Source organism: Cucurbita pepo, chromosome 2 (genome assembly GCF_057944985.1).
Source record: "Cucurbita pepo subsp. pepo isolate OVF chromosome 2, ASM5794498v1, whole genome shotgun sequence".
NCBI lineage: Eukaryota > Viridiplantae > Streptophyta > Magnoliopsida > Cucurbitales > Cucurbitaceae > Cucurbita > Cucurbita pepo.
This window is the reverse complement of record NC_141799.1, coordinates 7,086,061-7,100,230: the sequence shown is the minus strand read 5'-3', so window position 1 is coordinate 7,100,230 and position 14,170 is coordinate 7,086,061. Positions and strand designations below refer to the sequence as shown.

Genomic DNA, 14,170 nt, shown 5'->3' with positions numbered 1-14,170 from the left:
ATTGTGTGATCATGCATTTGGGGGGATACCCCTATCCCATCACGAGGGTACGGACGCGTACATCCAAATGGCAGGGCAACGATCGTTATGCCCTGCATAGCGCTGCCGTGACGGTTTTAGTTTTAACGGGTCCCGGTGGGCCCCCAGAGCATGCCCACCGGCTAGGGACAGTGGCCCAGCGGTGTGCGAACTAAACGAAACGAAACGAAATGAAACGAAACGAAAGATAGGTCCCATCATTTTATTGCATGTGATTGTTGCATTTAACCCCAATAGTGGGTCACTTACTGAGTATTTCTTTAAATACTCAAGCCATGTGCTACTACATTTTTCAGGTTAAGGCAAGGCATTCCTGTACGGCTGACGACGGCATCGCAACTCGAGATCATGGCACATGCATAGGATAGTGGTATTCATTTTCTTAGACTTGATAGAATAGGATGTTTTAAACTTAAACGCTTATTTATTTTATTTCGGGTCTTTTGTTGTGTCGTTTTAAAGATGTTTTCGAAACACGTAAGTCCATGACTGTGTTTTAAGTTAAAGGTTATGTTTTATGGAATTTAAATGAAGTCTTCCGTATTCAATGTTTATGGTATGTATACAGTAGCGACCTTAAATTAAGTAGAAAATTTTGGGTCGTTACAGTGTCATTTTCTCTAACTCTTTCCTATTTAATTTCAAAATTATTATTGTGATTTATTGCAAGTTCTACTTGATTATTGTTTTGACTTGAATTACTTTGTTATAGTAATTATCATCTTCTACTTATTTGTAAAAAGTTTCATCATTAGAAAAATTAATCACGTTTAAACACTTTTATCGTTAAAACCCTATTCACCCCCCCTCTAGGGTTGCCATACCGATCCAACAATTGGTATCAGAGCCAGGTTGCTCCCATAGATTTTTTATCTAAAATTTATTGTTCGAGCTTATGGCAAACCTACGTGTTAAAAATGGTTTTAGTGAAGGACAATCAACTTCTAGGCCACCTTATTTTGATGGAACAAATTATACATGTTGGAAAGCTAGAATGAAAATTTATTTGCAATCCGTTGATTATCAATTGTGGTTAAATGTTAGTAATGGTCCTTACATTCCAATAAAAATTGTTAATAATATTGAGGTGCCTAAATTAGAAAATGAATTTGATGAGCATGATATGAAAAAATGTTCTTTGAATGCTAGTGCTGTCAATTGTCTGTATTGTGCCTTAAGTAATGATGAATTTAATAGAGTATGTATGTGTTCTTCGGCATATGAAATTTGGAAAACTCTTGAACTAACTCATGAGGGAACCAATCAAGTTAAAGAAACAAAAATTAGCATGTTAGTTCATAATTATGAACTATTTAAAATGGAGGAAAATGAACCTATTGGTGATATGTTTACTAGATTTACTAATATTTTAAATGCTTTGAAAAATCTTGGAGAAGTATATTCTACTTCCGAAAATGTAAGAAAAATTCTTAGGTCTCTGCCTAAAAGTTGGGAGGCAAAAGTGACGGCGATTCAAGAAGCAAAGGATCTCACAAAGCTTCCTTTGGATGAACTCGTTGGTTCTCTAATGACACATGAGATTACCATGAAGGGCCACATGGAAGAAGAATCCAAAAAGAAGAAAAGTATAGCCCTAAAGTCCATCAAAGTTGACTCTGAAGATGAGAACGTCCTTGATGAAGATGATGTCGCCTACTTCACACGTAAGTATAAAAATTTTATTAAAAGGAAGAAACAATTTAAGAAACATTTCACAAATCAAAAAGAGTCAAAAGGTGAAAAGAGCAAAAACGATGAGGTAATATGTTATGAATGTAAAAAGCCGGGTCATATAAGAACGGATTGTCCTCTCCTCAAATCATCTAAGAAATCCAAGAAGAAAACAATGAAGGCTACTTGGGATGATAGTGATGAAAGTGCAAGTGGAAGTGATGAAGAAGTAGCAAATTTTTGCTTCATGTCTCATAGTGACAAAGAGGATGAACAAGAAGATGAGGTAACTCTTGAATCTCTTTCTTATCATGAATTATTTAAACTTGTTGATGAGATGACAATTGATTTAGAAAAACTTAGTTCAAAGTATGTTGTGCTTAAAAAGAAATATGAAACTTCAATTCTTGAAAATGAGTCTTTACTAAATGAAATTTCTTGCTTAAAAGAGAAGGATCATAGTATTGTTAAAATTGATGTACCTTGTGAAAAGCATGTATTTGATTGTGATGAGAAAAATGCATTAATTGATAAAGTCAAGTCTCTTGAGCATGATTGTTGTGAAAAAGATAAATTAATTAAATTGCTCAAAGAAAATGAATCAAATAATTTGCAAGAACTTGGTAGGGCTAAGGAGTCTATTAAAATGTTAACAATAGGTGCTAAAAAATTAGATAAAATACTTGGAGGAGGTAAGTCATATGGTGATAAAAGAGGATTAGGCTATATTGATGAATGTTCTACATCTTCAAGTTCTAAAATAATATTTGTTAAAGCATCCCCTATCTTGTCTAAATCTAACAGTAAATTTGTATCTAAGTATGATAAATCTAGATTTGTGCCTATATGTCATTATTGTGGTGTTGAAGGTCATATTAGACCTAAGTGCTTTAAATTGAAAAATTCTCAAAACATTCATTTAGCTGAAAAGTTTTTCAAAATACAAAGTTTAACAATGTTTTAGAAAATAATTTTTCGAATAAAAATAGAATACACAAATTTAGTCCAAGAAATAAATTATTGCATAATGTTGTTTGTTTCTCATGTGGTAAGTTTGGACATAAAGTGTAACGACCCGAAATTTTCTACTTAATTTAAGGTCGCTACTGTATACATACCATAAACATTGAATGCGGAAGACTTCATTTAAATTCCATAAAACATAACCTTTAACTTAAAAACACAGCCATGGACTTACGTGTTTCGAAAACATCTTTAAAACGACACAACAAAAGACCTGAAATAAAATAAATAAGCGTTTAAGTTTAAAACATCCTATTCTATCAAGTCTAAGAAAATGAATACCACTATCCTATGCATGTGCCATGATCTCGAGTTGCGACGCCATCGTCAGCCGTACAGGAATGTCTTGCCTTAACCTGAAAAATGTAGTAGCACATGGCTTGAGTATTTAAAGAAATACTCAGTAAGTGACCCCACTATTGCGGTTAAATGCAACAATCACATGCAATAAAATGATGGGACCTATCTTTCGTTTCATTTCGTTTCGTTTCGTTTCGTTTCTTTTTCGTTTCGTTTCGTTTCATTTTCCCTACGGTGTAATCCTAACAGGTAATCGTGGACGTGTACCATATACTCTACACGCAGCCCATACGTGCGAGTATGGGCTCACCAGCTAGTTCGCACACCGCTGGGCCACTGTCCCTAGCCGGTGGGCATGCTCTGGGGGCCCACCGGGACCTGTTAAAACTAAAACCGTCACGGCAGCGCTATGCAGGGCATAACGATCGTTGTCTTGCCATTTGGATGTACGCGTCCGTACCCTCGTGATGGGATAGGGGTATCCCCCCAAATGCATGATCACACAATATGCATGAGGTCCCACTAGTCCTACAGTCATCATTTAATGAACATAACCCCGTGTCACGTTTTCATGCTTACATGTCATTCTCATTCTCATTTCGTTACATATCATACATATTCCTAGCGGGGTTATGTACCATGCAATTTACCGTATTTCATGTCATACAATTCATTCAATTACATTTCAATACTCATACAACAAGCCATAATCGTATAAGGGCCACACATCGTCACATGCATTCATATCACATCAACTAAGCAGCATAAATAACATACATTCACGTTCACATGATTTCGTACTTAAGCACAATAATCTAGCATACAATGTATCATATCATAACCGAGTCAATAACGCAAACACTTCATTGTCATATCATTCTCTAACTTACCACAGTCTTAACGTTCTTATACCTATCACCGACATATCATTACGTGACGTACCTTAGTCATATCGTCACAAGAATGTACCCTAATGCTATCGTTCTATCAATCTATCACAAACCTATCCCTTTCTACCCATAAGCTAACCGTATTCCTTCATCAATCTCTCCTATCCATAGCACTCCGGTATGTAACCTAACTCTAACGTTTCATGAACGTATCTTACTCCTATCGTTACATTTCGTTTTGTGCATCCTTCTCGTACCCTATCTCAAACATATCCTTGAGCACATCGTACCATAATTATTATCATACAAACCACATATTATAACATAACATAACATATAGGAAGCATATCAATCCACAGACAATTCACACATATCAATATATGACACGTGCAGAACCACAGGGCACGTGTCAACATCAAATATAACCACGCCGATAGTAAGGTCACTTACCTGGCTAGCTTAAGTCGTTGTCACAAATATATCTTTAATGAAAGTTCGATTCCGTCCTTTGAAATCCGAGTCAACCTATATGAGTTCAGGACATCAGTTTCAAGTTTGAACTCTATACAATTATTTCTCTAATTTACCTTGTTAAAATTCTGATATTTACTGTTACACAGAATTTAATTTCATGCCCTCTGATATCTCCTGTTATATTTTTAAATTCTGTTTAAGAAATCTTCCCTCAATCTTCCCTCCTCCCTCATGGTAATTATTTTCATTCCCATTCTATAAATAGATTCTCAATTTTGTAAACATCTCTAAATAAGATATTACTCTAATTCTATATTTATTTTCATTTTGTAAACCGATATTATTGGCCCATTTTAATTTGGCTACTATCTTACACATTTATGGATCTGCCCGCTAAAATTATATTGATTCTAACCTTATTTCCTATAACTTTCAATGCTAAAAAAAATCTAATTAATTGAACATGGGATCTGATTATTACATACGGTAAGATAGGAAAGAAGATTTGATCCTAAATTAATTTCTTATAAGCATAACTATAAAGGAAAAGGAGTTCTGAGATAGAATTTTACCGTAATAACTGACAAAAATCTCTAAATCTGCAATCTATTCAAATACTTCTTCTCAAATGGTGTTTTCTGTTTCTTTCTCTTTTTTTTTTTTGTCAGGTTTTCTGTTTCTTTTTTTTTTTTTGCAGCCTAGATGGGTAGAGGAGAGATAATTGTGGGAAGGGATGAGAGGTTAGTGGAGAGAGATGGGGAAAGGTTTATTTTTTTATTTTTTTTTATTTTTTTTAATTAATTAATTATTTTATTTTATTTTTTTATTATTATAATTTTAACTATTTTTTATAATTATTTTTATTCTTTATTTCTTTATTTAGGTTTGGGCTATTACATAAAGATTATTCTTGTTACTTATCCAAATACAATGTCTTTAATATGAATGCAAATATGAAATGGATTCCTAAATTTGTGAATACTAACTTTGTAGGACCCAAACAAGTATGGGTACCAAAATGTCAATTTTGAATATCTTTGTTTTTAGGTTTGTTTGAAAGCCTCTAAGAAAAATAAGTGGTACTTGGATAGTGGTTGCTCAAGACATATGACGGGTAATCCATCCAAGTTTGTGAATCTTTCCAAGAAGAATGGTGGCTTAGTAACCTTTAGTGATAACAAGAAGGGTAAAATAATTGGTAAGGGTACTATAGGTAATGACTCTTATACTCTCATTGAAAATGTATTGTTAGTTGATGGTTTAAAGCATGACTTACTTAACATTAGTCAATTATGTGATAAAGGTTTTAGAGTTGTATATAAGAATAATTGCATAATTGAAAATGCTAGTGATAGAAAAGTTTTGTTTGTAGGAAATAGAGATGATAATGTGTATACTATTGATTTGAATGATTGTCCTACAAATGATAAATGTCTTTCGGTTTTGCTTGATAACTCTTGGCTATGGCATAGAAGACTAGGACATGCTAGTATGTACTTGATTTCAAATATTTCAAAAAATTCATTAGTTAGAGGTCTTCCTCAACTTAAATTTGAAAAAGATAAAATTTGTGACGCTCGTCAAATGGGTAAGCAAACTAAGTCTTTTTCAAATCTAAAAATATGATTTCTACTATTAGACCTCTTCAACTACTCCATGGACTTATTTGGCCTAGATAGTTATGGAGGAAATTTTGTGATAGTGGATGATTTTTCAAGATTTACTTGGGTTTTGATGATAAAACATAAGAGTGATGTTTTGAAAAGATTTGCCAGTTTTGTAAAAGTTCAAAATGAAAAAGGGTTTTTAATTACTAAAATTAGGAGTGACCATGGAGGAGAATTTGATAGTGTTGCGTTTGAAAAAATTTTGTAAAGATAATGGTTTTTCTCATGACTTCTCCTCTCGGAGGACTCCTCAACAAAACGGTGTGGTTGAAAGGAAAAATCGTACTTTACAAGAATTTGCTAGATCAATGTTAAATGAGTATGATTTACCTAAATATTTTTGGGCGGAAGCCGTTAATACTGCTTGTTATATTTTAAATAGAGTTTTAATTAGACCTTCATTAAATAAAACTCCTTATCAACTTTGGCATAACAAAATTCCAAATGTTGGGTATTTCAAAGTTTTTGGTTGTAAATGTTTTATTTTGAACAACAAAGAAAAGCTTGGAAAGTTTGATTCAAAAACGGATATTGGTATTTTTCTTGGCTATTCATCTACTAGTAAAGCTTATAGAATTTTCAATAAGAGAACTCTAGTTGTTGAAGAATCTATGCATGTGGTATTTGATGAATCTTGCAATAATATTTCTAATGAGTCTATTTGTAGTGATGATTTAGAAAGAAATTTTGGAGATTTACTCGTTAGTGACAACGACAAAGAAATGGTTACGAGTAAAGAAGAGGTGAGCTTAAAGGAAGAAGGTTCTTCATCAATGTCAAAAGAATGGAGGTATGCCTTGTCTCATCCCAAGGACTTGATTCTTGGTGATCTCGAACAAGGTGTGAAAACTCGCTCTTCTATTAATTTATTTGATAATCTTGCTTTTGTTTCTCAAATTGAACCAAAAAGTCTTAAGGATGCCGAAAATGATGAGTTTTGGATTTTAGCCATGCAAGAAGAGCTAAATCAATTTGGAAGGAACAAAGTTTGGGAATTAGTCCCTAGGCCATCTAATACTTCTATTATCGTAACCAAATGAGTTTTTAGAAATAAAATGGATGAAAATGGGAATATCATTAGAAATAAAGCTAGGCTTGTAGCTCAAGGTTATTGTCAAGAGGAAGGCATAGATTATGAAGAAACTTTTGCACCCGTTGCTAGATTAGAAGCTATTAGAATGTTACTTGCTTTTGCTTCTTACAAAAATTTTGTATTATATCAAATGGATGTGAAAAGTGCATTTTTGAATGGTTATAGTATGGAGGACCTTATATGCTCTAAATTTGTTGTTTTATTATTTATGAATCATTTACCTGTTTGATGTTTCATAATTTCTTGAGGCATTAATATAGGGGGAGAATATGCTTGAGTAAAATTTATGATAATATATTAGCATGTATTGGTATTATTACATGGATGGTATTACCTTGGTTTTTATGAATTTTTCTTGAAATGGTTTGTCATCATAAAAAAGGGGAAGATTGTTGGCTTTATGGCCCTTGATTTCACTTTAATTAATTTCAATCAATTAATTGATGTTTTGATGATAACAAACCTACTTTTTAATTATTAACTATTTTCAGTATTTTGAACTGTCCACAGTATAAGGTCGGGAATAACGATTTCAACGACTTTTCAATTACTCAAATCAGAGCTAAAACGAAGAAATTACAGTCGAGACAACATACCCGACGTGATGATGTGGCAGCAAAATCAAAATGATGGACAAATCAAAATATATCAAAGTATGACATTTATAATTTTGGGAGAGTAACAAATAGTGGAGTTTTTCTTATTATTATATTTTTAAATAAAGTTATTTTTACAAAATATAAATTTGAATCTAACCGTTACTCACATCGATTTTTATTATTACTATATTATATTATTATATTATTATATTTTAATATTTTGGTAGTTACTCACATAGTTTTTATTATTATAATATTATTATATTTATAATAAATTTTGAATTTCATTTGACCGTTACTCACATAACTTTTTATTATTATTATATTATATTACTATTATATTAAAATTTTGAAATAAATGAATTTAGAAAATTTTCTTATTTATTTACTTTTAATCTCCAGCTTCCATTATTCCTAACACAATCCAATGGTCAATATTCAATCCTACATTTTGCCACTTTTCTCCTCTATATAAACTCATCTTCCCCACATTTTAAAATACACAACTTACCTACATTCTCCAATCCTCATTTGTTTAAAGTCTCCAATTGTTTGTTGCTCTCTCCAAGCTTACAAGTTTATTTCTTTTCATCTTATTCTTGAGGGGGATTATTATTGTATTGTGAGGAAATAGTTGTGAGTATCGCAAATTGTAAATCTACTCTTTAAGAGAGTTGTGGTGTGTTATTATCAAACTCAAATACTTGTATCAGTTTGATCCTGCGCCGTGGAAAGGATTGAGTTTGCTCTTGAACTCGTAAAAAGAGCGGTGTAGCGGTTTGGCTCAGATCCGTGGAAAGGGTCGAGAAAGTTCTTTATTCAAATTCCCAAGAGGCGCTTGGGGAGTGGAGTAGGTTGAGTTTGACCGAACCACTATAAAACTACGGTGTCATTTTCTCTAACTCTTTCCTATTTAATTTTAAAATTATTATTGTGATTTATTGCATGTTCTACTTGATTATTGTTTTGACTTGAATTACTTTGTTATAGTAATTATCATCTTCTACTTATTTGTAAAAAGTTTCATCATTAGAAAAATTAATCACGTTTAAACACTTTTATCGTTAAAACCCTATTCACCCCCTCTCTAGGGTTGCCATACCGATCCAACATGATCTACCTCTCCAAGTTCTAAAACAATATTTATTAAAGCAAGATTTGTGCCCATATGTCAATTATTGTGGTACTTAAGGTCATATTAGATTTAAAGTGCTTTAAATTGAAAATTTCTCTAAATATTCCTGGAAGAAAATTTTTTCCTCAAAATATAAAATTTAATAAATAATTTTTCTATTGAAAATAAAATACATAAATTTAGTCCAAGAAATAAATTGTTGTTGTTTGCTTATCGGGTGTAAGTTTGGACATAAAAATTATTCTTATTACTTATTCAAATACCTCTCAAACATGAAATGGATCATTGAATTTGTGAATATTAACTTTCTAGGACCCAAATATGGTTTTCAAAAGGTCAATTTTGAATATTTTTGTTTTAAGGTTTGTTTCAAAGCCTCCAAGAAAAAATAAGGGATATTTGAATAATGGTTGTTCAAGACGCAGGATGGGAAATCAATCCAAATTTGTGAATTTTTTCAGGAGGATGGTGGCTTAATAACGGTAACAAGAAGGTAAAATAATTGATAAGGGTACTATAGTTAATGACACTTGAAAATGTAGTTTTAGGTGACGGTTTAAAACATGATTTACTGAGATAAAGGTTTTAAAATTATATTTGATAAAAATAATTGCATAATTGAAGATAAGTAATAGAAAAGTTTTATTCAATGAAAATAAAGATGTCGGTGTGTACACTATTGATTTAAATGATTGTCCTACAAATGATGACTGTCTCGACTTTGGAAGATAACTCTTGGCTATGACATAGAATACTAGGACATGCTTGCACTTGATTTTAAATATCTCAACAAATTCATTATTTAGGAACTAAATAAAATTTGTGTACACTAATTTGTGATGCTTGTCGAATACAAACCATTTGACAAGCCTCACAAATTTTATTTTTTTTCAAATTTAAACTTAGAAAGACCTCTAACTAATATATTTTTTGAGATATTTGGAATTAAATGCATACTAGCATATCCTAATCTTCTATGTCATAACCAAAAGTTATCATGCAAAGTCGAGAGACATTTATCATTTATAGGACAATCATTTAAATCTACACCTTCTCCTTTCTATTCCCAACAAATAAAGCTTTTCACTAACCTTTTCAATTATGTAATTATTTATCACATAATTGACTATGACTAATGCTAAGCATCGACTAAAACTACATTTTCAATAAGAGTACAAGTGTCATTACCTATAGTACCTTTACTAATTATTTTACCCTTCTTCTTACACGAAAGGTTACTAAGCCACAATCCAGTCATGTGTCTTGAGCAACCACTATGACAACCACTATCCAAGTACTACTCATTTTTTCTTGGAGGCTTTCAAACAAATCTAAAAATATTCAAAATTGACATTTTGTATTCATACTTGGTTGGGTCCTAAAAAGTTAGTCTTTAACAAATTTAGGAATTCATTTCATGTTTGCATTCATATCAAAAACATTATATTTGAGTCCAAACTTACCACAAGAGAAATACACGTTGTACAAGAATTTTTATGTCCAAACTTACCACATGAGAAACACAATATCATACAAGAATTTATTTCTTGGACTAAATTTATGTGTTCTATTTTTAATAAAAAAATTATTTCTTTTAAGATATTGTTAAATGTTATGACCTTCAACACCACAAGAATGACATATAGGCACAATGATGATATATAGGCACAAATCTAGATTTGTCATTCTTAGATGGTACCTGTGTTAGACTTAGACATGAGAGATGCTTTAACAAATATTGTTTTAGAACTTGGAGAAGTAGAACATTCATCAATATAGCCTAATCCTCTTTGATCATCACAAGGCTTATCTCATTCAATTATTCTCTTTGATCATCACAAGGCTTATCTCATTCAATTATTTTATCTAATTTTTGACCACCTATTGTTAACCTTTTAATAGACTCTTTAGCCGTACTAAGTTCCGACAAATTATTTGATTCATTTTCTTTTAGCAATTTAATTAATTTATCTTTTTTACCACAATCATGCTCAAGAAAGTGAATTTTATCAATTAATGCATTTTTCTCATCACTATAAAATACATGTTTTTCACAAGATTCATCCAAATTTTTTTTTGAAGGAACATACTTTGAACCAAGTTTTTCTAAATCAAGTTGCATCTCCCAATAACTTTAAATAATTCATCATAAGAAAGAGATTAAAAAATTACCTCATCTTCTTGTTCATCATCTTTGTCACTATGAGCCATGGATAAAAATTTGCTAGTAGACTTCATTGCTTTTTTCTTGGATTTCTTAGATGATTTGAGGAGGGTCACTATGACCCATGAAGCGAAAATTTGCTACTTCTTCAACAGTTCCACTATCATCACAAGTGGATTAAATTTCTTTCTTCTTGGATTTCTTAGATGATTTGAGGAGAGGACAATCCGTTCTTATATGACTCTTAGATGATTTTTTACATTCATAGCATATTATCGCTCTTTTGACTCTTTTTGGTTGGTAAAATATTTCTTAAATTGTTTTTTCCTTTTGATGAAATTTTTTTATTTAGGTGTGAAATAAGAAACATCATCTTCATCAACAACTTCCTCGTCTTTGGAGTTAACTTTCAATGTGATGGACTTTAAGGCTATACTTTTCTTCTTTTTGGATTTCTCTCTCATGTGCTCGTAATCTCATGTGTCATGAGAGAACCAACAAGTTCATCCAAAGGAAGGTTTGTGAGATCTTTTGCCTCTTGAATTGCCGTCACCTTTGCTTCCCAACTTTTAGGTAGAGACCTAAGAATTTTTCCTACATTTTCGGGAGTAGAATATACTTTCCCAAAATTTTTCAAAGTATCTAAAATATTAGTATCACTTATAGATTCATTTACATCCATTTTAAATAGTTCATAATTATGAACTAACATGCTCATTTTTGTTTTTTTAACATGATTAGTTATTTCAAGAGTTTTTCAAATTTCATATGTTAACTCTATTAAATTCATCATTACTTATGCAATAAAGACAGTATATAACACTAGCATTAAAAGAAGATTTTTTTTAATTTCTTTTTTATTTTAGGCTCAATGTTACAAATTTTATTTAAAAAAACATTTTTTAATTTCTCTTCTATTTTAGGTTAATATTATTAACAATTTTGATTGGAATGCAAGGGTTTTTATTAACATTTAATCATAATTAATAATCATAACTGATTGCAAATAAATTTTCATTCCAGCTTTCCAATAAGTATCATTTGTTCCATCAATATAAGGAGGACTAGAAGTGGATTGTCTTCACAAAAACCGTTAACAATAAAATTTATATAAAAAATTTAGCAACCCACTCTGATACCAATTGTTGGATCGGTATGACAACTCGAGATCTAAAGGTTGATTGTCCTTCATAAAAACCGTTAACAATAAAATTTATATAAAAAAATCTATATAAACACAATTGACTCTGATACCAATTGTTGTATTGGTATGGCAACCCCATAGGGGTGAATAGGGTTTTAGCAATCAAAATATTTAAGCCAGCTTTTTTTTATTTTTAGAAATGAGTAGAAAATGATAATAAATACAATAAATTAATTCGAGTCAAAACAATAAACAATTATGAAAAACTTAGAACATGCAATAAATCACATAACAATTTTGAATTAAATAGGAAAGAGTTAGAAAATTAGAAAATATAACACCGTAGTTTTACCGTGGTTCGGTCAAACTCGACTTACTCCACTCCCCAAGCGCCCCTTGTGAATTTGAATAAAATTTTCTTGACTCTTTCCTCGAATCAGAGCCCAATCGCAAACTCAATCATTTCCACGATTTAGTACCAAATCGTTACAAGTGTTGGAATTTTGTAGGAACACACCACAACTTTCTAAAGGAGTAGAATTACAATTTGAGCACTCACAACTATTTTCGTTCACAGTACAATAAAAATCTTTCTCAAGAATAAGATGAAGGGAAATCAAATTTCCTACGATAAAAATCTCTCTCAAGAAGAATAAGATGAAGAGAAATCAAATATCTCTCAAGAATAGATGAAGAGAAATCAAATTGAAAGGTTGGAGAGAGCAACAACGGAGGCTTTATAAAATTGAGTATTTAGAAAATTGAGGATCGAAGAAATTAGAGTTGTGTGTGAAAATACCGGTAAGAGGATGAGTTTAAATAGAGAACAAAAGTGGGAGTTTAAATAGAGAACAAAAGTGGCATAAATAAGAATTAATATAAACCATTAAATTGTGTTCAAAGAGAAAAAGGTCTAGATTTAAAGGTAAATATTAAGAAAAATTTCTAAATTTATTATTATTATTTTTTTAAAAATATAATAATATAATAATAATAAAATTCAACATGAGCAACGGCAATGAAAAATTCATAATTTATTATAAATATAATAATATAATAATAATTAAAAGATGTGAATAATGGTTAAATTCAAATTAAAAATTCCATCCTTTGCTATTCTTACAACGGTGTGAGTCATACTTTGATAGGTCTATGATATTAATTTAGCTGCACATGATCAGGTCGGGTATTTTGTTTTGACTGTAACTGTTTTAGCTCTGATTTGAGTGATTGAAAGAGGAGTTGAAATCATTATTTCGAATTTTGTTAATAATTATGTGTTTGTTTGTTATCATTTAAACATCAATTAATAAATTAAAATTAATTAATTTGAGATTAAGGGCAAAAAAGGCAACAACAATTAGCCACACGAGTGAAAACAAGATTCAGAGTAGTGATGATGCACTCCATTCCTTTAGGACATCCGATCTTCAATACCACGAAAAACCTCGGTAGTATGAATAGATTTTCAACCTTCACTCTCGTCTACAAAACCTTCTTCTCGTCCAACGTACCACCTCCGCTCTCCTGTTGCCTCTCACGATGTATGTCACCTGCATGGCGAAATCTGATGACAATCCATGCGAGCAAGTGGATTGTTGTCAAGGGTTCAAGTGGATTGTTATTGTATTCTTACAATACATTAATTTGACCAATACACTTATGGTATTGCATCCTGACTTTGCTACCTAACATTTTTCATTTAATTGTTTTGTTAGTTGTAGCCCACCTTAAATTTCTCAAGTTGACGCTTCATTACTGACTTAAACGAAAATCAACAAGTTTAAAGCAAACACAAATTCGTAAATGAACTTAAAATTCTTTAATCTTCTTGTTATGAAAAAACAACGATTCAAATATGACTAAATCAAATCTAATTCAAATAACTAAATCAAATATAATCTAAATAACTCAATCCAATCTAATCCTAACAATTTTTCCATTAAACTGAACACGAATAGTAATCAATTG

The 14,170-nt window shown here is 31.2% G+C and overlaps 1 protein-coding gene across 1 annotated transcript; it reads left to right on the top strand.

Annotated features, from left to right (window-relative positions):
• The first annotated feature begins 702 nt into the window (after positions 1-702).
• Positions 703-7,104, top strand: LOC147793454 (uncharacterized). The gene is made up of 3 exons (XM_087121105.1): positions 703-1,703; positions 6,743-6,904; positions 7,013-7,104. Exons 1-3 carry the CDS (start codon positions 935-937, stop codon positions 7,102-7,104), a joined length of 1,023 nt encoding a protein of 340 aa, XP_086977231.1. The 5' UTR covers positions 703-934.
• The last annotated feature ends 7,066 nt before the right edge of the window (positions 7,105-14,170 follow it).